Source organism: Pristis pectinata, chromosome 12 (assembly GCF_009764475.1).
Source record: "Pristis pectinata isolate sPriPec2 chromosome 12, sPriPec2.1.pri, whole genome shotgun sequence".
Taxonomy (NCBI): domain Eukaryota; kingdom Metazoa; phylum Chordata; class Chondrichthyes; order Rhinopristiformes; family Pristidae; genus Pristis; species Pristis pectinata.
In genome coordinates, this window is record NC_067416.1 from 848,675 (window position 1) to 876,071 (window position 27,397).

The following is a 27,397-nucleotide window of genomic DNA, read 5'->3' on the forward strand; positions in this document are numbered from 1 at the left end:
AGCTGGCACATTGTTGTTACCGGGACTGAGGACTGTGAGCTGGCACGGTGTTGTTACCGGGACTGAGGACTGTGAGCTGGCACGGTGTTGTTACCGGGGCTGAGGACTGTGAGCTGACATGGTGTTGTTACCAGGACTGAGGACTGTGAGCTGGCACGGTGTTGTGACCGGGGCTGAGGACTGTGAGCTGGCACGGTGTTGTTACCGGGACTGAGGACTGTGAGCTGGCACATTGTTGTTACCGGGACTGAGGACTGTGAGCTGGCACGGTGTTGTTACCGGGACTGACTGTGAGCTGGCACGGTGTTGTTACCGGGGCTGAGGACTGTGAGCTGGCACGTTGTTGTTACCGGGACTGAGGACTGTGAGCTGGCACGGTGTTGTTACCGGGGCTGAGGACTGTGAGCTGGCACGTTGTTGTGACCGGGGCTGAGGACTGTGAGCTGGCACGGTGTTGTTACCAGGACTGAGGACTGTGAGCTGGCACGGTGTTGTTACTGGGGCTGAGGACTGTGAGCTGGCACGGTGTTGTTACCGGGGCTGAGGACTGTGAGCTGGCACGGTGTTGTTACCGGGACTGAGGACTGTGAGCTGGCACGGTGTTGTTACCAGGCTGAGGACAATGTGAGCTGGCATGGTGTTGTTACCGGGACTGAGGACTGTGAGCTGGCACATTGTTGTTACCAGGGCTGAGGACAATGTGAGCTGGCACGGTGTTGTTACCGGGCTGAGGACCATGTGAGCTGACACGGTGTTGTTACCGGGACTGAGGACTGTGAGCTGGCATGTTGTTGTTACCGGGGCTGAGGACAATGTGAGCTGGCACGGTGTTGTTACCGGGGCTGAGGACTGTGAGCTGGCACGGTGTTGTTACCGGGACTGAGGACAATGTGAGCTGGCACGGTGTTGTTACCGGGGCTGAGGACTGTGAGCTGGCACATTGTTGTTACCGGGGCTAAGGACTGTGAGCTGGCACGGTGTTGTTACCGGGACTGACTGTGAGCTGGCACGGTGTTGTTACCGGGGCTGAGGACTGTGAGCTGGCACGGTGTTGTTACCGGGGCTGAGGACTGTGAGCTGGCACGGTGTTGTTACCGGGCCTGAGGACAATGTGAGCCGGCACGGTGTTGTTTCTGGGGCTGAGGACCGTGTGAGCTGGCACGGTGTTGTTATCGGGGCTGAGGACCGTGTGAGCTGGCATGGTGTTGTTACCAGGTCTAGGACAATGTGAGCTGGCACGGTGTTGTTACCGGGACTGAGGACTGTGAGCTGGCACGGTGTTGTTACCAGGTCTGAGGACAACGTGAGCTGGCATGGTGTTGTTACCGGGACTGAGGACAATGTGAGCTGGCATGGTGTTGTTACCGGGGCTGAGGACCGTGTGAGCTGGCATGGTGTTGTTACCGGGACTGAGGACTGTGAGCTGGCACGGTGTTGTTACCAGGACTGAGGACTGTGAGCTGGCATGGTGTTGTTACCGGGCCTGAGGACTGTGAGCTGGCGCGGTGTTGTTACCGGGGCTGACTGTGAGCTGGCATGGTGTTGTTACCGGGACTGAGGACAATGTGAGCTGGCACGGTGAGAAGACAGTGGTATGTGACTGTGAGGAACAGAAGGAGCAGGAGCAAGAATTGGCCAGTCAGTCCCTGGAGACTGCTCCATCATTCAGTGTGATCGCGCCTCAACACCACCCTCTCCCCATACCACTCGACTCCTTAGTTGAAATGTCCGTCAGTCTCAGCCACGAATATCTTTAGTGACTCCATCCCCACAGCTCAGGGAGGTGAGGGGAGAGAACTCCAAAGATTCACAACCCCGCAGTGAAAGAATTTCTCTCCATCTCTGAATTTAGGCAATCCCTTATTCTGAAACCTGAAACTGTGTCCCCAGTTCTACAGACCCCCACCAGGGTAAACGTCCTCTCAGCACCCACCCTGTCGGTCCCCCTCAGGGATTTATATGTTTCAAAATGATCACCCCTCACTCTTCTGAACTCAACTCATGGCGCAGTGTCGTTGGGCATTGGTCAGAGATAACTTCACATCAAGGATTGGGAGCAGATTGATAATTTGATGGTTTAAACATTTACGAAACTCTAATGGAATTCTTTCATCCTTTGCACCACGTCCCTTCATCTTCCTTTCCCTCAGTGGCAGCGAGTCTGTGAGGAGTTTGCATGTTCTCTTTGTGACCACCTGAGTTTCATCCGGGTGTTCAGGTTTCTTCCCACATCTGAAAGACCTGCAGATCAGTTGGTTAATTGTCCACTGAAATTAACCCCTGGTGTGTAGGTGAGGGGTAGAATTTGATAGGAATGTGGGGTTAGTGAGGGATTAGTGTGAACGGGTGTTTGATGGTTGGCGGGGTGTGCTGAGAGGCCTGTTTTCCTGCTGTATGTCTATGACTTGAGACTGACTTGCCCTGTTTAATCACCAGTGGTTGTGTGCCTTGCTCAGATCTCTGATTGCAGTTATAGCCAGTGGCCAGTGGGTGGCTGCAGAGACCACAGAGTCAAGGAGTAACCCACCCACATATGCTCCACATAAACCATTCTCCACATAATCCACATAACATCAAAAACACAGAATTAAATACCTTTACGGAATAAGAGGCCATTCAGTCCATCAAATCCATTCTGACCAGAAATAGATCTGCTCCCACTTCCCAGCTCAGTCCAGAAATAGTTTTCCAGTTGTGTATGGAGTGAACTGCAGAGGAAGTGGGTGAGGCAGGTGCAATGTAAGAAGCACTTGGATAGGTACACGGAGGGGAGGGGTGTGGAGGATATGGTCCAGTCGCAGGTAATTGGGACTAGCTGGGTGGACAACATGGTCGGCATGGACTCAATGGGCCGAAGGGCCTGTATCCGTGCTGTATTGCTCAGTGACTATCTGCAGGCTTTTCCTTTCGATCCCAGCTCTGTCCGTAGGTTCTGACTCCTCAAGCAGGGTGTCTGCCTCTGCTGCTCTTTTGTGCAGTGGGGTCCAGTTCCTGCTGCTCATTGGATGAACAAAATGTCACTTCAACTCTTCTTTAAAACTTCAACCAATTAAGACTAGCCCACGGACCCTGTTTGAGGACCTCTGTGCCAAGGGGAATAAGTGCTTCCTGTTCACCCTTTCTAGGCCTCCTATGATTTTATACATCCTAATGAACTCTGCTGGAGAAAACAACTCCAGCACACTGAGCTTCTCCTGACGACAATAATCGTCCAGGCCTGGCAACGTGCTGGTAAATCCCTCTGCACCTCTCCAGTGTTGTCACATGTGGTGACTGGGCCTCTGCACCTCTCCAGTGTTGTCCAGTGTGGTGACTGGGCCTCTGCACCAGCTCCAGCTGTGGCTGAACTCGTGCTGTATGCGAGGATGGCCTTCTCGCTCTTATTTTCTGTGCTTTTTATCCCATTTGTCAGAGTCATATGGCACAGAAATATGCCCTTCAGTCCATCGTCTCCGTACTAGCCATCAAGTACCACATCCCATTTTCCACCACTCAGTGAATTTTTTTTTATGCCTTGGTTATTCAACTGCTCGTCTAAATACTACTTAAATGTAGTGAGAGTACCAGTCTCAGGCAGTGCCCTACTAATTACAACCTCTTTGAGTGAGTAAAACAAAGTTTTTTCGATCCCCTCAACACCACCTACCCTTTACCTTAAATCTATGACCTGTAGTTTTGGACACCTCTGCAAAGGGGACAAGTTTTTTGCTATCCACCCTATGTCCCTCATAATTGTGTGCATCCCAGTCATCTCCCCTCAGCTGCCCCCCTGCTCCAAGGGAAACAATCCCAGCCTCTGCACTATCTCATAACTGCAACACTCCATCCCAGGCTGAATCTCTCTACATCTTCTTCAGTGATACAATGTCCTTCCAATGCTGTGGCAACCAGAACTGCACAGAATACTCCGCATGGTCTCACCAACCTCTTGTACAGACGTAACATGACGTCCCAACTCTTGTACTCAGTGCCCTGACCAATGAAGGCCCGTGTGCCAAATGCCTTCTTCACCACCCTGTTTACCTGTGTCGCCACTTTCAGAGAACTTTGTACTCCTTGGTCTTTCTGTTCTACAACATTCCCCAGGGCCCTGCCATTAATTAAGCCATGCTGGTTATTCTTGATTAATCCCTGCATCTCAGAACCAGAGTCAGATTTATTAAGATTTCTTTATTAGTCACATGTACACAGAAACACACAGTGAAATGCATCTTTTGTGTAGAGTGTTCTGGGGGCAGCCCACAAGTGTCACCACGCTTCTGGTGCCATCATAGCATTCCCACAACTTCCTAACCCGTACGTCTTTGGAATGTGGGAGGAAACTGGAGTGCCCGGAAGAAACCCACGCAGACACAGGAAGAACGTACAAACTCCTTACAGACAGCGAGGGAATTGAACCCGGGTCGCTGGCGCTGTAAAGTGTTATTATCACTGACGTATGACGTGAAATTTGTTGTTTTGCAGCAGCAGTACAATGCAAAACATAAAATTGCTATGAATTACAAAAATAGTGCAAAAAAGAAAGGAATAACAAGATAGTGTTCATGGCTTCATGGAGCATTCAGAAATCTGATGGTGGAGGGGAAGAAGCTGTTCCTGAATCGTTGAGTGTGGGTCTTCAGGCTCTTGTACCTCCTCCCTCACGGTAGTGACAAGAAGAGGGTGTGTCCTGGATCCAAGTGCAAGTTAATCCTGTCCATTAGAAGCCTTTCCAATAATTTCCCTACCACTGAAATTGGACTCTAATTACCTGGTTTATCTCTGCTACAGCTTCCTCCTTCTCCTCCCAAAGCAGACTGGATATATCTCATCCTGTCCTGGGGACATCCACCTTTTAAGTCCACTAAGACATGTAATACCAGCTCCTTTTCAATCGTAATTGTTCCAGGATTTCACTGACCACTGCCCTGAGTTCTCCGGTTGCAATGTCCTCCTCCATCCTGATGACAGAGGAGCCTATCTTCTCTGCCCACGCACACATCGTTACTCTGGGCCCTGCTCTCTCCTTAATTACCCCTTTGCCTTTAATATGTTCAGAAAATGCTTTGGGATTTTACTCCTCATTCTAATTACTTTGTTAAGTACCAATACACTTTTCTGGCCTGTTTTCAGTTTTTTACCTGCTGTCTGCTTCCTTCTGTTCCTTCATCCATCTCCTCCCTCATCATTCAGGGTTCCATGAGGTTGTTGCCCTTGCCTTTCACCCTTGTGGCAACATATTGGCCCTGATCTCTCACTATTTCCTTTGTGAGTAATGCCAACTGGTTGCAGGTAGACGTGTGTAAATAGTTGCACCCAGCTCGCTTGTGCCAGGAATCTCAAGGCATCTGTGGACCTGTGCAGATATCTTTCTGGGAACAGAGACAGTTTGAGTTCTTCGAGTTGCATATACCACAGAATGACACAATGAGCAGTCAGTAAGTTTCTCATGGCACTTCAGACCAGTCCTTTATCCCAGCTTTGTATGGCGTTGTAATGTGTCTCAGAGTGTTGTATCCTGAAGTCTGAGCCTATAATGAGAGTCACTGAAGTGTAGTGAGGCACCGTGCCCATACTCAGGGGTATAGTCTGTAGATGTTGTGTCACTGGGTTTGCTGGCTACACTGGGTAACTCACACTTCCACCAACACTTTCTTGGGCCACATTTGTCCCTGAAACTGGATTGTGGAGTTTATCAGCTGTCTCGGTCTTTGAGGGATGCAGAGGGTTGTATCTACTGTCCGCCGCAGCACTTAGGTGTGTCTCGATCCATGGTTTTCTGTATTGCTTTAAGGACCAGATCTTCTCTACTCAGATTGACTCTACCTTTTATGGTGTGGACGTGTCTGCACTTTGCTGGCCAACTTCCCAGTGCCCGGGGTGCAGATGGATCTGCAGTTCTCTGCAGTCCTGATGCTCTGTCTGTGCAGATCAATCAGTCTGTTTAATGGTATGTGAATTTAACAGAACAGTCCTGCTCACAGGAGGGCTGATGAAGAGCATTTGAGGTCAAAGGTGCATAGAAAGTTGTACTTAGAGACTCAACTTCCTCCATGCAAGGGTGACATGTTCTCACATGTAGCACAGCAGCTGAGGAAGTGATAATAAAGCAAATAGGGTCCTGCTGTGCAGAAGGGATTAGTTTAATAGGGTATCATTAGCTTAATTAGTTGGGCACAGCAAGGTGGGCCAAAGGGCTTGTTCCTGTGCTGTACTGCTCTGCTCTGTTCTGTTCAATGCCAGCACCACAGCCAGAGTGTTGTCAGAAAGTGCTGTATCCAGTGTTGGTGATGCCTACGGGGGTAATGGAACGGACTGGTTTCATCAGTATACATGAGGGGCAGTGTGTATTAGCCTCTCTGTGGTCAGTTGTGAATCAGGTCAGGGGTTGTGTTGGTCGGTATGTGTGGGCCATGAACTGAGGTTGCCTTGGTCAGTTGGTGAGGGTGGGAAGGATTGTGTTGGTCAAAGAGGAGGTTGATGTTGGTCCCTTTATGGTCATTGTGTGGGTTTTATTCATGTTTCAGGATTTGGACATTGCTGGCAAGACCAGTATTTATTGCCCATCCTTTTTTGCCCTTGAGAAGGTGGTGATGAGCCACCTCTGGGTCCTACAGCACTGTTTGGGAGGGAGATCCAGGATTTAAATCCAGCAATGATGAAGGGTGACAGGCAATATATTTCCAAATCAGAGAGGTCTGCAGCATGGAGAGGAACCTGCATAGTCTGTTACACTTAATCCTAGGTGGTGGAGGTTTGGGAGACGATGGAGGTTTGGGAGGTGTTGTGGGAGAGGCCTGGGTGAGTAGCTGCTGTGTGTTATATACCATCTACAAACTGCAGCCACTGCGCCAGACGTGGAGGCACTGAATATCAAGGGTGGTGGATGAAATGCCATTCAAGAGGGTTGATTTGTCCTCATTATAGTGTCGAACTTCAGCAGTGTTGTAGCTGCACTCATTCAGGCAAGTGCATAGTGTTCCGTCACACTCCGGACTTGTGCCTTTTTGCACAGGATACCCAGTCTCTGACTACAATAGTTATGAGGTTTATTAGGTTGTTGCAGTTGTGTTTCTGGCTCTTGGTGACTCCTAGAAAGTTGATGACAAGAGATGGATTGTTTTGGTCCATGCGGTCAGTTTGGAATTGGAATTGGTTTATTATTGTCGCTTGTACAGTGAAAAACTTGTCTTGTATACCGTTCATACAGATCAATTCATTACACAGTGCAGTGAGGTAGTACAGGGTAAAACAATACAGAATGCAGAATAATCTGCTCCCCGGCTCCTCGACCATGTTTTTCTCCATGGATGCTCCCTGGCCTGCTGAGTTCCTCCAGTATCTTTTTGTTTTCTCATCTAGACTCCGGCATTTGCAGTCCTTTGTTTCTCCGCAAAGTGTCACAGTTACAGAGAAAGTGCAGTGCAGGTAGACAATAAGGTGCAAGGTCATAATGAGGTAGATTATGAGGTCAACAGTCCATTTTATCGTACTAGGGAACTGTTCAATAGTCTTATAACAGTGGGATAGAAGCTGTCCCTGAGCCTGGTGGTACGTGCTTTCAGGCTTTTGTATCTTCTGCCTGATGGGAGGGGGGAGAAGAGAGAATGTCCGGGGTGGGTGGGGTTTGTGAGGGGGTGAGGTTTACATTGGTCAGTCTGAACCCAGTGGGTGCCTTCGCTACGAGGCTATGCTCTCTGTACTTTCTAAGCCCAGGAAGTTGATTGAGGCAGAGACGGGGTAGTAACACAAGTGTTCTCCCTGCACACAAACCAGGTTAATTTCTGAAAGTCACAAGTTTTTGTGCCTGTGGTCTATTTGTCAGGAGACATGAAGTCTGTCTGAGCAGAGAACGCTTCCTGACACCAGAATTTGCTGTGGGTTTATCGCTCAGAGCTCACTTGTCATTGAAGTGTCTCAGTCCCAGTCAAACTGCTGGGCAGAGCAGTCTGTCTAACATGTTGTCAGTTTGATGCAGGCTCCTAGTTTTTAAACCCGCTGTGCTCAGCTCCAAGCCAGACCTCTTTGTATTCTGAGGATCTTTGAAGCTGTGCTTTGATTCACTGCATTGAATGGTCTCGTGAGATCCAGAGAGAGATGTGGGCAATGAGTTAATATTTCTTGCTTGAAATTTCCAAGACTACAACTGATAGACGACAAACTAGCTGCAAAGTCTAGGAGGGGCCGGTCTGCTGCTGATAGTGATTACATGTTTGCAAAAAGAAACATTTGCATTCATGTGACACCCTGTCTGTAGTTCATAAATGGCTCCTACTTGGCTGTTTGTTCAGGAAGAGTCCAGAACCAACAATTAAATCAGTGATCCCTTGAATTGCTTTTAGCATTATTTGAGGACACTGTTGACCAGGTCTGAATACTGAAAAATCACAAATCTTTAGACAGGCGAAGGGTTCTTAAACATTCACCTGAGCTAATCTGAGACAGATGGCACGGATTTCTAACAGGCGATCATACTTAGTTAGTGATACAGAATTAATAGTGGGGAGAGGTGGAGGAACTGTGCTGGAAGTGCTGTGCATGGATTGGTGAGATGCCTTTATTAGAGGAACCCAAGCCAAATAGTGTCTTGCAAACTAAAATGTTTGTGGCCACGTGGGTAGGGCAGTGGTTGGTGAGCATGGAGGGGGATTTATAAAAGCATTCTGGGACAGGGAAGGTGTGATTGGCATCCACTGGAGTCTATGATGGAGTCATAAACTCATCCAGCAGGGAAACAAGCTCACTGAGTCCGCCCTGACCGTAAACACCCAATTACACTGATCCTACACTAATCCCTGTTATTTATTTATTCTCGCCACATTCCCCTCAACTTCCCCCTCACATAATTTTAGAAAATATTACAGCACAGAGTGGGTTGGTGGGTCCATCGGTGTTCATGCACCTCATGAGGTCCCATCCTTTACCAGTGAACCGCACCCTAACCCAACCAACACCATCTCCTTCAACCATCCAGCTTTCCTCTCAATACATCCAAGCTCTTTGCCTCAACCACTCCCCTCGATGGCAAGAGCCAAATGCATGTTTCAGTTCTGGGTCAACACATACTAATCATAAAGCCATTACCCATGAAAAATTGTTCAATCCAGCAAGTCTATTCTGGCTCCTCGTAAAGCAATCCCATCAGTCCCATTCCCTGCCCTTTTCCACAGCCCTGCAAATTATTTTCCCTTGGGTCCATCTAATTCCCTTTTGAATGCACTGACTCTGTTTCCACCACCTCAAAGGCTGTGAATTCTAAATCCTATCTACTCCTGTGTTTTTATATATAAAAAAAATTCCTCTCAGCCTCCTTGTAATAAAAATCCTAAAAATCCTCTTGTATCTTTTAAGAATTTTAAATTAGCGTCTCCTAGTTCTTGGGTTCTTGAACCATCCAGCAATGGGAATGTTTTCTTCCATTTTCCATAAACAAACCGGTCACGATCGAATGCCCTCTTAGCCGCCTTTGTTCTAACAATTGTTGTTCTGTTGTTACAGGGCTGATCTTGGAATTGGGGATTACAAGGTAGGTAGAAACAAAGCAGCACTCACTGAACCAGATGTTTTTACTGAAGTTGCTGGCCTGTTGTATCAGCAGAGAGGCCATTCAGCCCTTCTTGCATTTGAGTCACTGCAGTGTCAGTGCCCAGGCCAAAATCATCTGGGAGGGAAAGTTGTGGTAAATTCCAGTTCCTAGGAAACCTCGACTGCAGCAGGTTTGGACAGACATTTCCCCTTGGGCCAGTCTGCTGCCACAACTGCTGTGCAGGTTTGTGTTATAGTATTCTTGCTGAGAGGGAGTTCATATCCCAGAAAGGAGCCTGTATCCCAGTTAGTGGATGTAGCCACTAGAGGCAATTAATCCTTTGTTTGTCTGCGTTGGAAGTGTTGACCCGTACCATTGCAGCACTGACAGTGTGTGCACTCCTACTTATTTAATACACTGGGCATTTGTCTGAACTGTGGCGCATCCCTACTTGTACGTGACTTGGTTAATCAACTCCTGCATCATTCCCTTGCCAAAATCCAGCTGGTGTCCCGAAAATCCCAAACGAATCGCAAACAAATGGGACTGCCATTAAATCACGGACAGAGTGACATGTGTCATTTTGCAGCTCCCCTCCAAGCTCGTCGTTGATTCTAGCAGTGATTATGTTTTCCTTCCCTGCACCTGCCAACCAGCAACCTTTACTGTGATCAAGGCAGCCTAGCACTCCAGCAACTGGGTTAGAGTCCTCAGCTGTGCTGGAGATTTGAATTGAAGCTTGGTCTTGTGAGTAATTCTGCTGATAATTATTACTCAAGTAATAAGTGGAGTCAGCAGCAAATCTCTCAAGCCTGGCAAGGCTGCCAACTTCAATTTAAAAATAATGTACTTGTGAGCGCTGATGTGCAAAGTGGAAACAGCCTGAATAATTTGCAGTATTGAGCTGTCAGCACTCTGTCTACCAACTGGCACAAAGCACCACTGAATGGGGCCAGAGAAAGGTCTCTGTGCAGTCGAGAAGTGGGTGGAAGAGGGGATCTGGAATAGGTTGTTGCTGCAGCTTTGGAAGCTGGTTCTATAACAATAGTTCAGTCCTGGTCAGTAGAACAGGTGCTGGAGAGTGTGTTTAAGCTAGACCCTGTAGATGTTTGTATAATAGGAAATATAGTGAATGATCAGTGGACACCAAGGGCATTTTGGGGCTCGTACTTCAGTGTTGGAGTTAGGAATTTGCTTCTTGCTATCTCCGCTCACTGTTGCCTGGGTACGAAAGGAAAAGGCAAAACAGTAGCTCGCATACGTAGCCAGTCCACAGGTTTCAAATATTCAATTGTGATTACTTATTCTTCCCTTTCTTTTGCTTCTGCCCACATGTGTGTACACGTGCACTCACGTGCATGCACACTCACAGACACACACTTTCTCACACACAGACGCGCACACTCACACGCTCTCTCGCTCTCTCTCTCACTCTCTCTCTCACTATCTAACTCTCTGGTACTGATGTGGAGCTAGAAACATGGTTGAGCTTTAATCTTTAGTTCCAGAGATCAGTTAGTGCGGCACAGAATGGTGCTAAGATGTCATCTTCCGACCTCATGGGGCCTGCATTGATCCACTGGAGTCTTCATGTTTTATCTAGTACACATTTCTGTGAACGTTACCTTCAATTGCTTGTCAGGAAGTTCTTGAGTGTTGGTTGTGTGCCACCATTGTGTTTCTGGAGCAGCTCCAGTGGTGAGCAGGAGCTGTCACACGGCCGTCTCCCACCCCTTGGGGCCACTCATGGCAGCGGCACCTTGGACCTCTCCCGAGGCAGTCGTCAGGTTGAGTTTATTGTCATGTGCACAGGCACGGGGAGGTACAGGTACAATGAAAAACCTGCTTGCAGCAGCATCACAGGCACGTAGGTACAGACAGCACACAAAACAAATCACACATAAATTATACCAGAAGTGAAGAGAAAAGAAAAACAGTGCAAAGTAAGACATTGGTGCAAAAAAAAACACAAAATTTCATCAAAATCACTGAGCCCCACTATCCAGCAGTCTGCTATCAACCTATTGACCTTTGAGACATCTTTCTATAAGAGCTTCTTGTTTGACATAGAGTGGTGCTATAGAATGCCCTCTCAGTACCAGTGATGGAGGTTTCTCGATTATCATACTGTTGTTTCCCTACCACTAAAAGAATGCAGCAAGATCTTTAGAACCTTGGGAAGATGGAGCCCAGACAGGTTTCTTTCTCAGAAGCTCCTTGTCTGGTATGGTATTGGATACTGTGGTTTGTCTCTGTTCCTGGGATGATGTCTGATCATTGGCACTGGGGTTCACCAGTGTCTGCCTTCAACGTTTGCAAATTGCAGCCAAGGTTTGGTAGCCAGCAGTATGCAGATAACATCCAGTGCAAACTTTATTTGTGGGTGCTTGAAACTGACCACTTTGGATGTTTTTGTCTAGACTGATCATGGAACCTAGAATGGGTACAACACAGATGGAGACCATTCAGCACATGAAGTCCATGCTAACCATCCCCAGAGCAACTCTAGTTCCACCCAAGTGCCTTCTCCGTAACCTTGCAGTCTTTTCTTTGCTGATTATTTTTCCAATTCCCTTTTGAAGACCACATAGGAACCTGCCTCCAACACACCCACATGCAGTGCATTCTGCGTAAGTAACATTTTTCTCATGTCACTCCTAATTCTCTGCACCCAGAACCTCTAGTCCTTGACCCCTCCACCAATGGAAACAGGTTTTGTTCCTTCAATCTTGAACTAACACAGCCCAATGCCAAGATACATCCACATATCTCAAGTCTTTGCCGGGTCCTGTGTGTCAATAACAATCCACTTCCCTTGCATTACGATACCTTGAGTCTTTAGATTTTTGGCTAAAATGAGTGAAACGTTAACTTCCTCAGCAGACTTGTGGTGAGCCCTGATCCCTGAGCAAGATGTCCTGAGCCTCTGCCATCTTCCTTTTCCGTTGCTACTTTTGCCAATGTTGCAATAAAAATGGAAAATTCACAGTATCTAATAACAGTTCACAACAGCTAAAAACTGAACTACTGCCGTTGTAATATCTGCGTGATCTTACGGGTGAATGGCAGTAACAAGAGCTGAACATTTGGTCTGTAACTCTCTCCACCTAGGCTTCCAGGTTGATTTTCTTTGGTCTCCTTTTTCAGCCGCTGCAGAAGAAGTATGTCCGGGTGTCAGAGGAGGCAACGGTCCGACATGTGGAAAAGTTTATCCGAAAGAAGCTGGAATTGGACCCAATCTATCAGGTAAACTTCTGAGTGTGCATGTGGGAAGGACTGTCAGTGGGATTCTGTCTGAGAGTGGAAGGGTGTGATTACTGAGCTGCAGTATTGTGTGGCATTGGAAGAACAAGGTTTTAAAAGTCATTCCCCGGTGAACAGCTTTAATTGAGAGTCCGAATAGAAAAAGTGGCAATGAGCTGGTGTATTTCCACAATGCTGTCAGATGCAGGAACTCTCCACCAGTGCTACCTGTCCTTCTGAAGAGTTCCAGCACTTCCGTAAATGATCCAAGGTATGCCAGTAGTGCAGAGAGTTAATGTTTGGTGTCGTGAATGGGGTGCCATTCGAGTGGGATACTCTTCCTGGATGGTATTGAACTTCTTGAGTGTTGTTGGAACTGCACTCATCCAGGCAGGAGCAGAGTAGTCCACCACACTCCTGATGTGTGCCTTGTGGATAGCTTTGGTGAGTCAGGAGAGTCTCTTGCTGCAGGATCCAAAGCCTCTGATCTGCTCTTGTGGGTGGTCCAGTTCATGGGATGGAATGTCGCAATGGTAATGCCTTTGGACGAGGAATGATTAGACTCTCTCTTGTTGAAGATAGTCAAATCCTGGCACTTGTGTGTAGCATGAGTTTTACTTGCCACTTACTAGTCCAAGACTTAAGTGTCCAGATCTGGCTGCATGCAGGTACGGAGTAGTGGTATTGGTATTGGAATCGGTATTGGTATTGGTTTATTATTGTCACTTGTACTGAGGGACAGTGAAAAACTTGTCGTATACTGTTCATACAGATCATTTCATTACACAGTGCATTGAGGTAGTACAGGTAAAACAATATCAGAATACAGAGTGAAGTGTCACAACTACAGAGGAAGTGCACTGCAGGTAGACAAGAAGGTGCAAGGTCATAACAAAATAGATTGTGAGGTCAAGAGTCCATCTCATCGTATAAGGGAACTGTTCAATAGCTTATCACAGTGGGATAGAAGCTGTCCTTGAGCCTGGTGATATGTACCCTCAGGCTCCTGTATCTTCTGCCTGATGGAAGAGGGGAGAAGAGAGAATGACCCGCGTGGGTGGGGTCTGTGATTATGTTGGCTGCTTCACTAAGGCAGCGAGAGGTATAGTTGGTTCCTCACTGAACCAAAGTTTATCACCAGATTTAATGCTCATGGTGGAGTAAGGGACTTGTCAAGCTCCGAGGTGGTGGTAAACAGTTCTGCCACTTATCTCCCCCACGACATTCTGTGGAGCCCAGCTTAAGCTGATGTATATGCTCTTAATACATCCATGTAGGCTTACCCAACTTTGTCTCCAGTTTGCAAGAACTTTGCAGTATCAACTGGGAGTCATAGAACATACAACATAGAGCAGTACAGCGCAGGCCCTTCGGCCCATCATCCCTGCACTGGATATTGGTATTGGTTTATTATTGTCACTTGTACTGAGGTACAGTGAAAAGCTTGTCTTACAAACCGAACGTACAGGTCAATTCATTACACAGTGCAGTTAAATTGAGTGAGTACAGAGTGCATTGATGTACTACAGGTAAAAACAATAACAGTACAGAGTAAAGTGTCACAGCAGTGCTTAAGGTGCAAGGTCACAACAAGGTAGATCGTGAGGTCAGAGTCCATCTCATTGTATAAGGGAACCGTTCAATAGTCTTATCACTTGGATAGTCTTATCATTTGGATATGATGCCAAATTAAACTAAATCTCTTCTGCCTGTACACGATCCATATCCCTCCATTCCTGCATATTTGTGTATCTATCTAACAGCCTCTTAAACACCTCTATCGTATCTGCTTCTACCACCACCCCCGGCAGTCAGTTCCAGGCATCCACCACTCTCTGTGTGGGGAAAAAACTTTCCCGCACAACTCCTTTAAGCACCCTCCCCCTCTCACCTTAAACCAATGCCCTCTAGTATTTGACATTTCTACCCTGGGAAAAAGACTGACTGTCTAATCTATCTATACCTCTCATCATCTTATAAACTTCTGTCAGGTCTCCCCTCAGCCTCCGACACTCCCGGGAAACAACCCAACTTTGTCCAGCCTCTCCTTATAGCACATACCCTCCAATCCAGGCAGCATCCTGATTAACCTCTTCCTTACCCTTTCTAAAGCCTCCATGTCCCTCCTGTAATGAGGCAACCAGACCGCACACACTACTACAAGTGTGCCCTAATCATGCTGCAATTGAGTGGGCTGCCTACCTGCTTTCTATTGAAGCAGAGGTAGGATGTTAGGGTGCACAGGGAGTACCATGGGGAGCATGGGTAGATGCTAGGAGGGGGCTATTTCCCTCCGTGCTGTGTGCTGCTTTGAGAGAATAGGTGGTGTGCTGTATCCCATTGCACTCTCTCTGTTCCAGGAGTGGCTCTGGTTCCAGTCATGTGAACTGCTTCAGTCTGCACCAGTTTTCACTGTAATTAAACGTGAGACAGATGGATCCCCTGGGAAACTGTGGGAGGAGGAGATGGCTGCCCAGAACATGAATCTATGCAGAGCCTGGGAGCTGCAGACCTGCACAAAGCAATTTATAAATAAATGTAGGCCCTGCCCTCTGGGGGAATTTACTTGTTTGTGTTTCTTCTGTAGGAATGATTTGTTTTCTGGGTGCTCAGTCCTTTCAATCTGTTCATGCACCATTGTGTCTCAAATTTTCGCTTCATTTATTTCACACCTTTTTTAACATTCTTGTTAACTTTCCTCAATCTCACTTTGATGTCTGCTTCCTCACTTCCTTTGTTTCAATTTATTGTCAACAAAACAAAGAAATAAGGAAGGAAAATGAGGGAGGGAATAAAAAATTGCTTAAATAGTTTTCAATTCCCTCCCCCCCCATTTTCTAATTATGTCAGTGCTTTCCATGCCCCAGTTTATCCATCACAATGCCTACATTTATTATTTATCAGGTCTCCACTGATCTCCAGGTGGCCTTTGTAGCCTGTGCTGTGACTGTGGATGGGTTTTGTAATTAGCTTTCGATCTTTCCTGGTGATTGAGTGCTGCTTCATCTGGTGACTTGTGTTGTTTTGCAGTTAGCTGCACAAATCACACATCTGAAGGTTGCTTAAAAGCCCAAGAGAGCTAGGCAGCCCCAAGTGTGGTGGAGACAAAGGACTCGGCAATCTCTTCATACATGAGAAGCTGTTACAATTGCTTTAAATTAACAGTGTGACAGAACGGAGTTCTGAAGTATTACAGAGTCAGGTACTGACTGGTCAGTTGCTGGACTTGCACTCCCTGGGCAGTGACTGGTCAACCCGTGGATCAGGTACAGTGCACAGGTTCCTCACCACTCCCCTTGCCACTACTGTTGCTACTGCTTCTCCCCAACAATGTGGAAGGTTGCCCAGATTAGTTACTGAAGCAGCACAAATTAAACCAGATAATGCCACCCATTCAGTCTCCTGGCAATCTTTTCATCAAAAACATGAGAGTCATCGGGTAACACCCACAAACCAGTCACTATCAATGCTCAGTTTAGATTCCACCAGGGCTACTTGCCTGTGAAATCTCTCCGGACTGACCACCAGAGGTGAGGTCAGTGAGACTAGTCTCGACAGCAGAACAAGGTTTCACCAAGTATGGTACCCAGGCTCAGTAGAAAATCTGTCAGTGGGAGAAGGGGAACACTGCAGTGGATGAAGTCAATGTTAGAATTGAGGCTGTGCTGGTCTGAGCCTGGAATCTCAGTGGTGTTGGTATTGGTTTATTATTGTCACTTGTGCTGAGGTACAGTGAAAAGCTTGTCTTGCAAACCAGTCGTACAGGTCAGTTCATTACACAGTGCAGTTACATTAAGTTAGTGCAGAGTGCATTGATGTAGTATAGGTAAAAACAATAACAGTACAGAGTAAAGTGTCACAGCTACAGAGAAAGTGCAGTGCAATAAGGTGCAAGGTCACAACAAGGTAGATTGTGAGGTCATAGTCCATCTCATTGTATAAGGGAACTGTTCAATAGTCTTATTACAGTGGGGTAGAAGCTGTCCTTAAGTCTGGTGGTACGTGCCCTCAGGCTCCTGTATCTTCTACCCAATGGAAGAGGAGAGAAGAGAGAACGTCCCAGGTGGGTGGGGTCTTTGATTATGCTGGCTGCTTCACCAAGATGACAAGAGGGAAAGACAAGAGTCCAAGGAGGGGAGGCTGGTGTCCATGATGCACTGGGCTGTGTCCACAACCCTCTGCAGCTTCTTGCGGTCCTGGGCAGAGCAGTTGCCGTACCAAGCCGTGATACATCCAGATAGGATGCTTTCTATAGAAACATAGAAAAACCTACAGCACAATTCAGGCCCTTCAGCCCACAAAGCTGTGCCAAACATGTCCCTACCCTAGAAGTTACTAGGCTTACCCATAGCCCTCTATTTTTCACAGCTCCATGTACCTATCCAACAGTCTCTTAAAAGACCCTATCATATCCACCTCCACCACCATTGCCGGCAGCCCATTCCACACACTCACCACTCCCTGAGTAAAAAACTTACCCCTGACATCTCCTCTATACCTACTCCCCAGCACCTTAAACCTATGTCCTCTTGTGGCCACCATTTCAGCCCTGGGGAAAAGCCTGTGACTATCCACCCGATCAATGCCTCTCATCATCTTATATACTTCTTATCAGGTCCCCCCTCACCCTCCGCCGTTCCAAGGAGAAAAGGCCGAGTTCCCTCAACCTGCTTTTATAAGGCATGCTTCGCATTCCAGGCAGCATCCTTGTAAATCTCCTCTGCACCCTTTCTATGGCATCCACATCCTTCCTGTAGTGAGGCGACCAGAACTGAGCACAGTACTCTAAGTGGGGTCTGACCAGGGTTCTATATAGCTGCAACAATACCTCTCGGCTCCTAAATTCAATTCCCCGATTGATGAAGGACAATACACCATATCCCTTCTTAACCACAGAGTCAACCTGTGCAGCTGCTTTGAGCGTCCTATGGACTCGGACCCCAAGATCCCTCTGATCCTCCACACTGCCAAGAGTCCTACCATTAATACTATATTCTGCCATCATATTTGACCTACCAAAATGAACCACTTCACACTTATCTGGGTTGAACTGCATCTGCTGCTTCTCAGCCCAACTTTGCATCCTATCTATGTCCTGCTGTAACCTCTGACAGCCCTCTATACTATCCACAACACCTCCAACCTTTGTGTCATCCGCAAACTTACTAACCCATCCCTCCACTTTCTCATCCAGGTCGTTTATAAAAATCACAAAGAGTAAGGGTCCCAGGACAGATCCCTGAGGTACACCACTGGTCACCGACCTCCATGCAGAATACGACCCTTCAACAACCACTCTTTGCCTTCTGTGGGCCAGCCAGTTCTGGATCCACACTGCAATGTCCCCTTGGTTCCCATGCCTCCTTACTTTCTCAATAAGCCTTGCATGGGGTACCTTATCAAATGCCTTGCTGAAATCCATAATCACTACATCTACTGCTCTCTCTTCATCGATGCATCGACGGTGCATGGATAAAAGTTGGTGAGAGTCAAAGGGGACAAACCAAATTTCTTTAGCCTCCTGAGGAAGTAGAGGCACTGGTGAGCTTTCTTGGCCGTGGCAACTACGTGATTTGACCAGGACAGGCTGTTGGTGATGTTCACTCCCAGGAACTTGAAGCTCTCAACCCTCTCAACCTCAGCACCATTGATGTAGACAGGTGCATGTACACCGCCCCCTTTCCTGAAGTCAATGACCAGCTCTTTTGTTTTATTGACATTGAGGGAAAGGTTGTTGTCATGACACCATTCCACTAAGCTCTCTATCTCCTTCCTCTACTCCGACTCATCGCTGTTTGAGATACGGCCTACAACGGTGGTATCATCTGCAAACTTGTAGATGGAGTTAGAGCAGAATCTGGCCACGCAGTCATGAGTGTATAGGGAGTAGAGTAGAGGGCTGAGGACGCAGCCTTGTGAGGCACCAGTGTTGAGAATAATCGTGCCGGAGGTATTGCTGATTGCAGTCTGTTTGTTAGAAAGTCAAGGATCCAGTTACAGAGGGAGGTGTTGAGTCCTAGGTCTCGGAGTTTGGTGACAAGCTTGCTTGGGATTATTGTATTGAAGGCAGAGCTGTAGTCAATAAACAATAGTGCAGACGTCTTCAGCCCAGCTTCCCCTTCAGTGGGGGCAGAACTTGGAATCAGTTCCAGAGGTTAGCTCCATTCATGCTGTCCTGTTTTGAACCTAGGCTGTTGCTTCTGTGCAGTGTTGAGGGAGTGCTGCATTGTCAGAGGTGAGGACTTTCAGCTGTACACCCATTAGCTGTGTTTGCCTACAAACCACACTTCAGAGGTAATTAATTGGTGGGAAGTCACATTGGAATATCCTGAGGCTGGTGGAGGTGCAGTAGACGGCTGTTGTGTCCTCTGACCCTGTGAGTGAGGTGATCGCCTTCAATGATTACAGATAGTATTGTGATTGAGCTGGAAAGTAAGTGATCAGAATGTGCCTGTATCCTTACCCTGAAGTGGTAGGTTGGCTGTTCTCGCCCAACCTGCAGTCAGCCTTGGGGACCTTCGGCCCATCGAGTCTGTGCTGACCATCAAGCACCCCTTTACACAATTCCTGGTTTATTCTCCTTGTATTCCCATCAACACCCACCAGAAACTACCACTCACCTCTGCACTAGAGGCAATTTACAGCAGCCAATTAACTTATCAACCACCACGTCTTTGGCAGTGGGAGGAAACCGGAACATCCAGGGAAACCCATGCAGTCACAGGGAGTTGGTGCAAACTCCACACAGACAGCACCGGAGATCAGGATTGAACCGGGGTCACTGGAGCTGTGAGGCAGCGGCTTTACTTGCTGCACACTCTGCCACCCAAACAAAGTCTCCAGCTGTGTTGTGCCTGCAGCAAGTAGAACCCCTGCCTCACAGCTCCAGTGACCCAGGCTCAGTCCTGACCAAGGAGGTTGGGGGGAAGAACAATGTCCATGTGCCCCAGAGAGGGTCATTTGAAGAAATCAATGTCAGGTCTGTGTGTTTTGCAAATGTGGTGTGTGGATAGTGGCCTGAAGGGCTGATGCTGACAGGTTTTCCTTGTGCGGTGTTCGAGAGGCTCGTCGATTTGGTGGCGGCTGCCTATTTCAGGATGCTGTGGTGGAAAGTTATTTCTCTGGTTTTCCCAGTGTGTATTGGGCTTTGTCTGGCCCGTATCAAGTAGCATTCACTAGGAAATGATAACCTTGCACCTAAGGCTGTTCCTTTTCAGGTTTGGGAAGTGTTTAACCACAAGCACTGCTTTGTGTGACCGACAGGTTGACATCATCTGTGGAAACAAGATCCTAGAACATCACCAGACCCTGAGGCACATTCGAAGGAGTGTCACCCACAGCAGCATTCGGGTTAGTGACGGTTCTGTGCATCAAATCAAATTCTGTGCATGGTTTCACTGGGGCTGTGTGTCTGGAGTAAGTCTGAAGGTGACTGTGGGCTCTTGTACAATGAGTCCATGGGGAGAATTGTTGTGGGATTTGGAAAATGCCCAGTGATTGGGTTTGGTGTAAGTATGGTCAGTGGGATTGTGTACTTTGAGGCAATGATCTGGTTACGATTGTGTCGAATGTGGGAATTCTGGAGTGAGAAATATAAGGCTGGGAGATCTGTTACAGTATGAGAGGCAAAAGGATTGAAACTGAGGGTGAACATAAAGTAGTAATATTCTGTATAGCTACTACCTGCCAATATTTACTCCAGATCTGTATCAGAACAGAAATGGCAGCTCTGGTCTGGGCATCTATGAGGTGCTGTGGGCCGTGTACAGCAGAAATGTATATAGGATGGTGCAGGAGCTGCTCTCAGCAGGTCTATTCATCACAATTACCAGATGTACACAACCACCCCCCCCCCCCCCCCCCCCACCCAATCTGTACCTTCACAGGGGTGCACATTTCTGCTGCCCATGACCCAGTGTTTCCTTCACTCCACAGTCAATTCAGGCTCAATGCTGTGCAGAGGGGCATGCAGGGAAGCAGCACCAGGCACACCCAGAAATGAGGCGCTAGTTCTTTCTGTGTTTACACGTGTGCTCACAGCATGAGCCAACTGAGCTGAGTGATGCCACAGACAACAGATCAGATCAAAGCTCTATAATCCTGTCACATTTAGTTGTGAAAGGTGATGGCCAGTTAGATAACGAGTGGGAGAAGGAGGCTTGAAGAATATTCCCATCCTCGACGACCAGAGTGAGTCAGAAGGCAAGGTTGAAGCATCTGCAGTTGTGTTCAACCAGAAGTGCTGAGTGGATGATCCATCTTGCTTTCCTGAGGACTCCACCGTTACAGAACCAGGCTTCGTACAATTCAGTTCATAACATGTGACATCAAGAAATAGCAGACTCTGGGACAAGACAGCATCCCTGCTGTGGTACTGATGACCTGTATCCAGAACTGGCCACACCTCTAGCCAAGCTGTTCCAGTACAGTTACAACACTGGCATCTACAGTATGGGAAATTGCCCAGGTCTGTCCTGTTCACAAAAAGCAGGATAAAACCAACCCAGCTAATTACTGCTCACTCAGTATCATCTCACTTAGAGTCACAGCATTCCACAGCACAGAAACAGGCTCTGCGCCCCAACTTGTCCATGCCGACCACGTTGTCTACCTGAGCTAGTCCCATTTGCCTATGTTTGGCCCATATTCCTCTGAACCTTTCCTATCCACGAACCTGTCCAAATGCCTCTTAAATGTAATTATCAGCACTGTGGCCGAACTTGTCATCGCCAGTGCTATCAAGTGGCAGATGCTGTGCAATAACTCTCTGTCACACATTATCCTGGCTTGGAAATGTATTGTTGGTCCTTCATGGTCACTGGGTCTATAACATGGAACTCCCTCCTCCACAGCACTGTGGGAGCACCTTCACCGGGAATGCAGTGGTTCAGGAAGGTGGTGCTGACCCTGACGAGGACCCCACATCCAAAAACCTGAGTAATGACAAGTTGCTGGGAGCCTGGTGCAGTGCTGGTCGGGACCCACCTTGAATGGGGTGAATGCAGAAAGGCTAAAGTCTAAAAGTCCTTCACAAACACGTCTGCTCCACCATTCAGTAAGGCTGTGGCTAATCTTTAACTTCAGTGTCACTCTCCTGCACTATCCCCACATCCCTCAATTCAATGTCTAAACACTTCTCAATTTCTGCTCAAGTACATTTAACCAGTTCCCACAGCCCTCTTGGGTAGAGAATGCCACAGATTCACTATGCCCCATTGGAAATTTCTTCCCACCTTGTCCTGAATGGACAACTCCCTGACTTTGGGACTGGATAAGCCCTGGCTCTAGACACCCAACCATGTGCGATATCAGCTCCACAGCAACCCCGTCATCCCCTGACAGGCCGGTGGCCTTTGGGAAGCAGTGGGTGGAACAGTGGGTGCTGCTGCTGATAGCAGTGTCTCAGTGGGTTTTTCGGAGGATGCGGGGGGCTCGGGGAGTTGTAGTTCCATCTAATCCTCTTGAAATAACCTGGGACTTCAGCCCAACATGAGCTGTAACTAGGTGAGGGCAGTTCTCGGCTGCTGTCCTTTCTTGATTTATCTTTATTGGATGTGTTGTGGGTGAGCTGTGAATGTCATTTTACACTCAGTAAATACTGCTACTGTGTGATCTGTGACTGATCTTTAGAGAGGTCAGCAGCTCGTGCAGTTGCCAAGGAAACTGCCTCCTGGGGCAGGACTGATAAATTTAAAATGCATTTAATTCTTATTTCCACTGAACCTGATTAGTGCATGTCCTGTCCTTGGCCCTATCTGCTAGATGATGGAGGAAGTCCGCAGGGAGCTGTGGTCAGTTTACTGTTTGCATAAGATCTACTGATTTAACTTGTTACTAGGCAGTGAGCTCTTTATTCACACTGTTTCACTATTCCCACTTCTAGACTAGGCAGCAGAATTGTTCAGAGTGTAGATAAAATCCTCCTTGATCGGAAACTGAATGATGCACTCAGAAGGAGCCATTTGGCCTATTGTATCTGTGCTCACTCTGAAAGACCAATCAGTCCCTTCCTCAATTCTTTTTATCTCTTAATATCTCTTAATATCCCTTAGGATATTGATCCAGTTTCTCCTTGAATATACCCATTGGATCTATTTCCGTGCGTTTTTGAGCAGTGTATTCCTGATTACAGACGGCACCTGGAGATTTGTGTACAGCTGTGGTCGCTCTGCTATAGGAAGGACATTAGACTGTAAAGAGTGCAGAGAAGGTTTGCGAGGATGCTGCCAAGATGTGAGGGCCTGAGTTATAGGGAGAGGTTGGGCAGGCTAGGATTTTATTCCTTGGAACATAGGAGATTGAAGAGTGACCTTATAGAGGTGTATAAAATCATGAGGGGTATAGATAGGGTGAATGCACTCAGTCTTTTTCCCAGGGAAGGGGAGCTAAAAACTAGAGGGTATAGGTTTAAGGTGAGAGGGGAAATATTTAAAAGGGATCTGAGGGTCAACTTCTTCATGCTGAGAGGGTGGTGCATATATGGAACAAGCTGCCAGAGGAAGTGGTTGAGGCAACGTTTAAAGGACACTTGGACAGGTACACAGATATGAGGGGTTTAGAGGGATCTGCACCAAATGTGGGCAAATGGGACTAGCTTGGTGGGCAGCATGGTCAGCACGGATGTGTTGGGACGAAGGGCCTGTTTCCGTGCTGTATTACTCTATGACATAGTTCATTGTGTTTATTTTTTTAAAAAGTGTTTCCTTGCCACTTCTCTGGTTCTCTTGCTGGTTGTTTTCAATCGATGTCTTCGGGTCGCGGAGACTCCTGTGACTGGAAAGAGTTGCTGCTTATTCATCAAACCCTTCCTGATTTTGAACTGTTAAATCTGCTGTAAGGAAAACAATCTCTCCATTGTAGCTGTTTGCTATCCCTTTTCTAAAATGCTTGCTGTTGTTCACCCTCCCATTGATGCACTAATGCCCTGGGAGGAGGTGTGTTGGAGGTGGGGAGGGGGGTAGGAATAATGTGCATGATTTGCTTGTCCAGCAATCTGTATCCTCCCTGTGTCTAAGGGGAGTTTACACCTTCTCCAGGCTTGGCACACTTTTTCACTGGGCTTCTGGCGCTTCCAGTGGAGGCACTTTTGAGGTCTCACCAGGGGTGCTGCACTTTGAGCAGTCATGGGCCAGGGTGCCACGATTGGGGGTAATGAATTCTAGCCCCGTGCTCTAGAACATAGAACAGTACAGCACAGGAAAAGGCCCCTTGGTCCATCACATTGTGCCAAACTAATTAAACTAGTAATCAGATGCCTAACTAAACCAATCCCTTCTGTCTATACAATATCCATATCCCCTCATTAATGTGCCTATCTGAGCCTCTTCAACACCTCTATCGAATTTGGCTCCACCACCACTCCTGGCAGGGCATTCTGGGCACCCACCACTCTGTGTAAAACAAAACTCGCCCCACACATCTCCTTTGAACTTCTTCCCTATCACCTTAGATTAATGACCTCCAGTATCAGACATTTCGACCCTGGGAAAAAGATACCAGATGTCTATTCTATCTATGCCCCTCATAATCTTATGAACCTCTATCAGGTCTCGCCTCAGCCTCCGCTGCTCCAGAGAAAACAACCCAAGTTTGTCCTACCTTTCCTTATATCGTATGCATTCTAATCCAGGCAGCATCCTGGTAAACCTCTTCTGCACCCTCTCCAAAGCCTCCACATCCTTCCTATAATGGGGTGAATGCAGTACTCCAGATGTGACCTAACTAGAGTTTTATAAAGCTGCAGCAGAACTTCCTGACTCTTGAACTCAATGTCTCGACTAATGAAGGAAAGCATGCCCTATGCCTTCTTTACCGCCCTATCAACCTGTGCAGCCACTTTCAAGAAGTTATGGACTTGGACCCTAAGATCTCTGTACATCAACACTGCTTAGGGTCCTGCCATTTACTAATCTCCCTTTACATTTGATCTCCCAAAGTGCAACACCTCACACTTGGCCGGATTAAACTCCATCTGCCTTTTTTCTGCCCATATCTGCAACTGATCAAAATCCTGCTGTATCCTTTGGCAATCTTCTACACTATCCACAACACCACCAATCTTTGTATTGTCTGAGAACTTACTAACCCACCCATCTACATTTTCATCAGGATCATTGATATACATCACAAACAGCAGAGGTGCCAGTACGGATCCCTGTGGAACACCACTAGTCACAGACCTCCAGCTAGAATAAGTCCTATCGACCACTACCCTCTGTCTTCTATGGACAAGCCAATTCTGAATCCAATGGCCAAGTTTCCATGCATGTCAATCTTCTGGATGAGCCTCCCATGAGGGACCTTGTCAAACGCCTTACTGAAATCCATCTAGACAACATCCACAGCTCTCCCCTCATCAATCACCTTTGTTACCTCCTCAAAAAAACTCAGTCAAGTCAGTAAGACATGACCTGCCCCGCACAAAGCCATGGTGTCTGTCCCTAATTAAGCAATAGCTCTCCAAATGCTTATAAATCCTATCCATAAGAAACCTCTCCAGTAGCTTCCCTCCCACTGATGTGAGACTCACTGGTCTATAGTTACCTGGATTATCCTTACTTCCCTTCTTAAACAACGGAGCAAGTCGCCAGTCTGCTCGCCAGTCCTCCGGTACCTCACCTTGCCTAGAGAGGTCATGAAGATCTTGGTCAAGGCCCCAGCAATCTCACCTCTTGCCTCTCTCAAGTTACCTATGTTCTTCAAGAGACCTAACACTACCTCTTTCTTTATCTCAAAGTGCCCTAGCATATTAGCACACTCCACACTGATCTCACTATCCTCCATGTCTTTCTCATTGGTAAATACCGATGCAGAGCACGCATTTAGGACCTCTTCCACTTCCTCTTTATCTAAGTACATGTCCTGTTTAACTGAATGGGTTTGTGTCTGCTACAGCATCAGGAACTCCCAGATTTTGAGAGAATTGAGAGAAATGGAAAAGTGGCCCTAAGGTACAAAATTAGCCATGATTAGCAGAGGAGGCAGAGGTTGAATGTTCTGTTTCTTCTGTTTCTTAAGAAAGGCATGCTAAATCCAGACTGTGTGTATGCTCGTCGGTAGGAGCTAGCATATTGATCTGCACTGCTTCTAATGAAGCAATACCTTGATTTAAAAAATCTTATCCTTGCTTTTGTATTCTGACATGGCCTCACCTTCCCTATTTCTGAAATCTCCAGTGCAATGCCCTTCGAGTGGCATAGTACTCTGCAGGAAAACATTCCTTTTCTCCTCCAGTTTCCTACGCTCCTCAATTCTGTTTTTTTGTTAACTCTAATTTCACTCCTTCCTCCATTGGTGGCCGTGCCTTCAGCTGTCTGGGCCTGAAGCCCTGGAGTTCTCTCCCTATACTCCCCACCTCTCTTTCTTCCTTTAACGTGCTCCGTACAACCTAGCCTTTGCTCCCCTGTCCTAATGTTCATGTCTTATCTCAGATTTTGTTAATAAAGTTCCTATCACCAGGGTCAGTGTAACTCAGCCATGATTGGACAGCTGTTCAGCTGAGTAGGCTCGATGGGCTGAAGGCCTGTTTATTCCTGTGCTGCTTTCCATGACAAGAGAAGGGATAAACAAATGCCACCTGTTGAGTGGGATGTTGGAAGGAAACTGCCCATAATTTAGTGGCCCATCTGTGTGACCACCATCTATTGCAGAATGCATACAGGAAACACAGGCTTCCCCAACTTTCCTGTATCAGCGCAGGTTTGATGATGATTTGAATGTGTTCAAAGGTTGAAAACTGTGAGCAGCTCCCGAGAGGGTGACTGTGGAGAGCGCGAGTGACGCGCAGTGTACTCAGGGACTGAGGTGAGATTCGCTGCTCCCCAGAGGGTACTTGCATCTTACTGCAATGCGGCAAGGTTAGAGGGCACTTAAATCTGTTATTGATGAAAGGTGGGCGAGCTCTTGGTCTGTACAGCTTCTGTTCTAATGTGATAAAGCTGATGCAGGTTTTTATGTTTAATAATTAATCAGAAGATTACCATTAGAAGGAATAATTGCTGGAAACTATCCCGGATCTCACGGTGGTTGGACCAGTTTTGTGGGCAGAAATTGATGACTGTTTGAACGTGCATAAAGCAGACCACCTCCCACAGAGAAAAGGAAGCTGTTTAATAAGAAGCACAAAAATGACTAATGTCTTACAACAGCCCAAGTGACACTATAACACGCGGCTTTATACTGTAAATACATTGTGTTGCCAGCTTCCTTGCTGGCATTAGATCCGAGTCTCCTGATACTCCACAGCCTGCTGCTCGAGTTTGGCTCCCAATCCGTCTCCGGCTTGACTTTAAAATTCACGTCATGTTCACATCTCCGCCCGTCTCTGTAACCTCCTCCAGCCTCACTATCCTTGGTGATATCTGTGCTTCCACACTTCTATCCACTTGGGCATTGCTGGCATGTCCAGCATTTATTGCCCATTCCTAATTGCTCTTGGGAAGATGACGGTGGGCTGCCGTAAATCCAAGTGGAGAAATGCTGCCTGGTAGGAAGCTTCTAATCCCAGCAACAGTGAAGGAATTATGGAAAAGTACACATGACCTAAGGGAACCTGTGGGTGGTGGTGTTCCCCCACCCTTGCCCACCTTGAAGGTGGAGAGGACAGTTTTGGAAGGTGCTCTCCGAGAAGCCAGTGGATTGCTGTGCATG

The 27,397-nt window shown here is 47.3% G+C and overlaps 1 protein-coding gene across 1 annotated transcript in view; it reads left to right on the top strand.

Moving 5' to 3' along the window:
* Positions 1-27,397, top strand: part of LOC127576856 (polycomb group RING finger protein 6-like) — a 49,702-nt gene that overhangs the window by 16,327 nt on the left and 5,978 nt on the right. Inside the window, exons 8-10 of the mRNA XM_052027660.1 lie at positions 9,478-9,505; positions 12,653-12,751; positions 20,012-20,098. Coding sequence (XP_051883620.1) covers positions 9,478-9,505; positions 12,653-12,751; positions 20,012-20,098 — 214 coding nt within the window. The remainder of the gene's footprint in view (positions 1-9,477; positions 9,506-12,652; positions 12,752-20,011; positions 20,099-27,397) is intronic.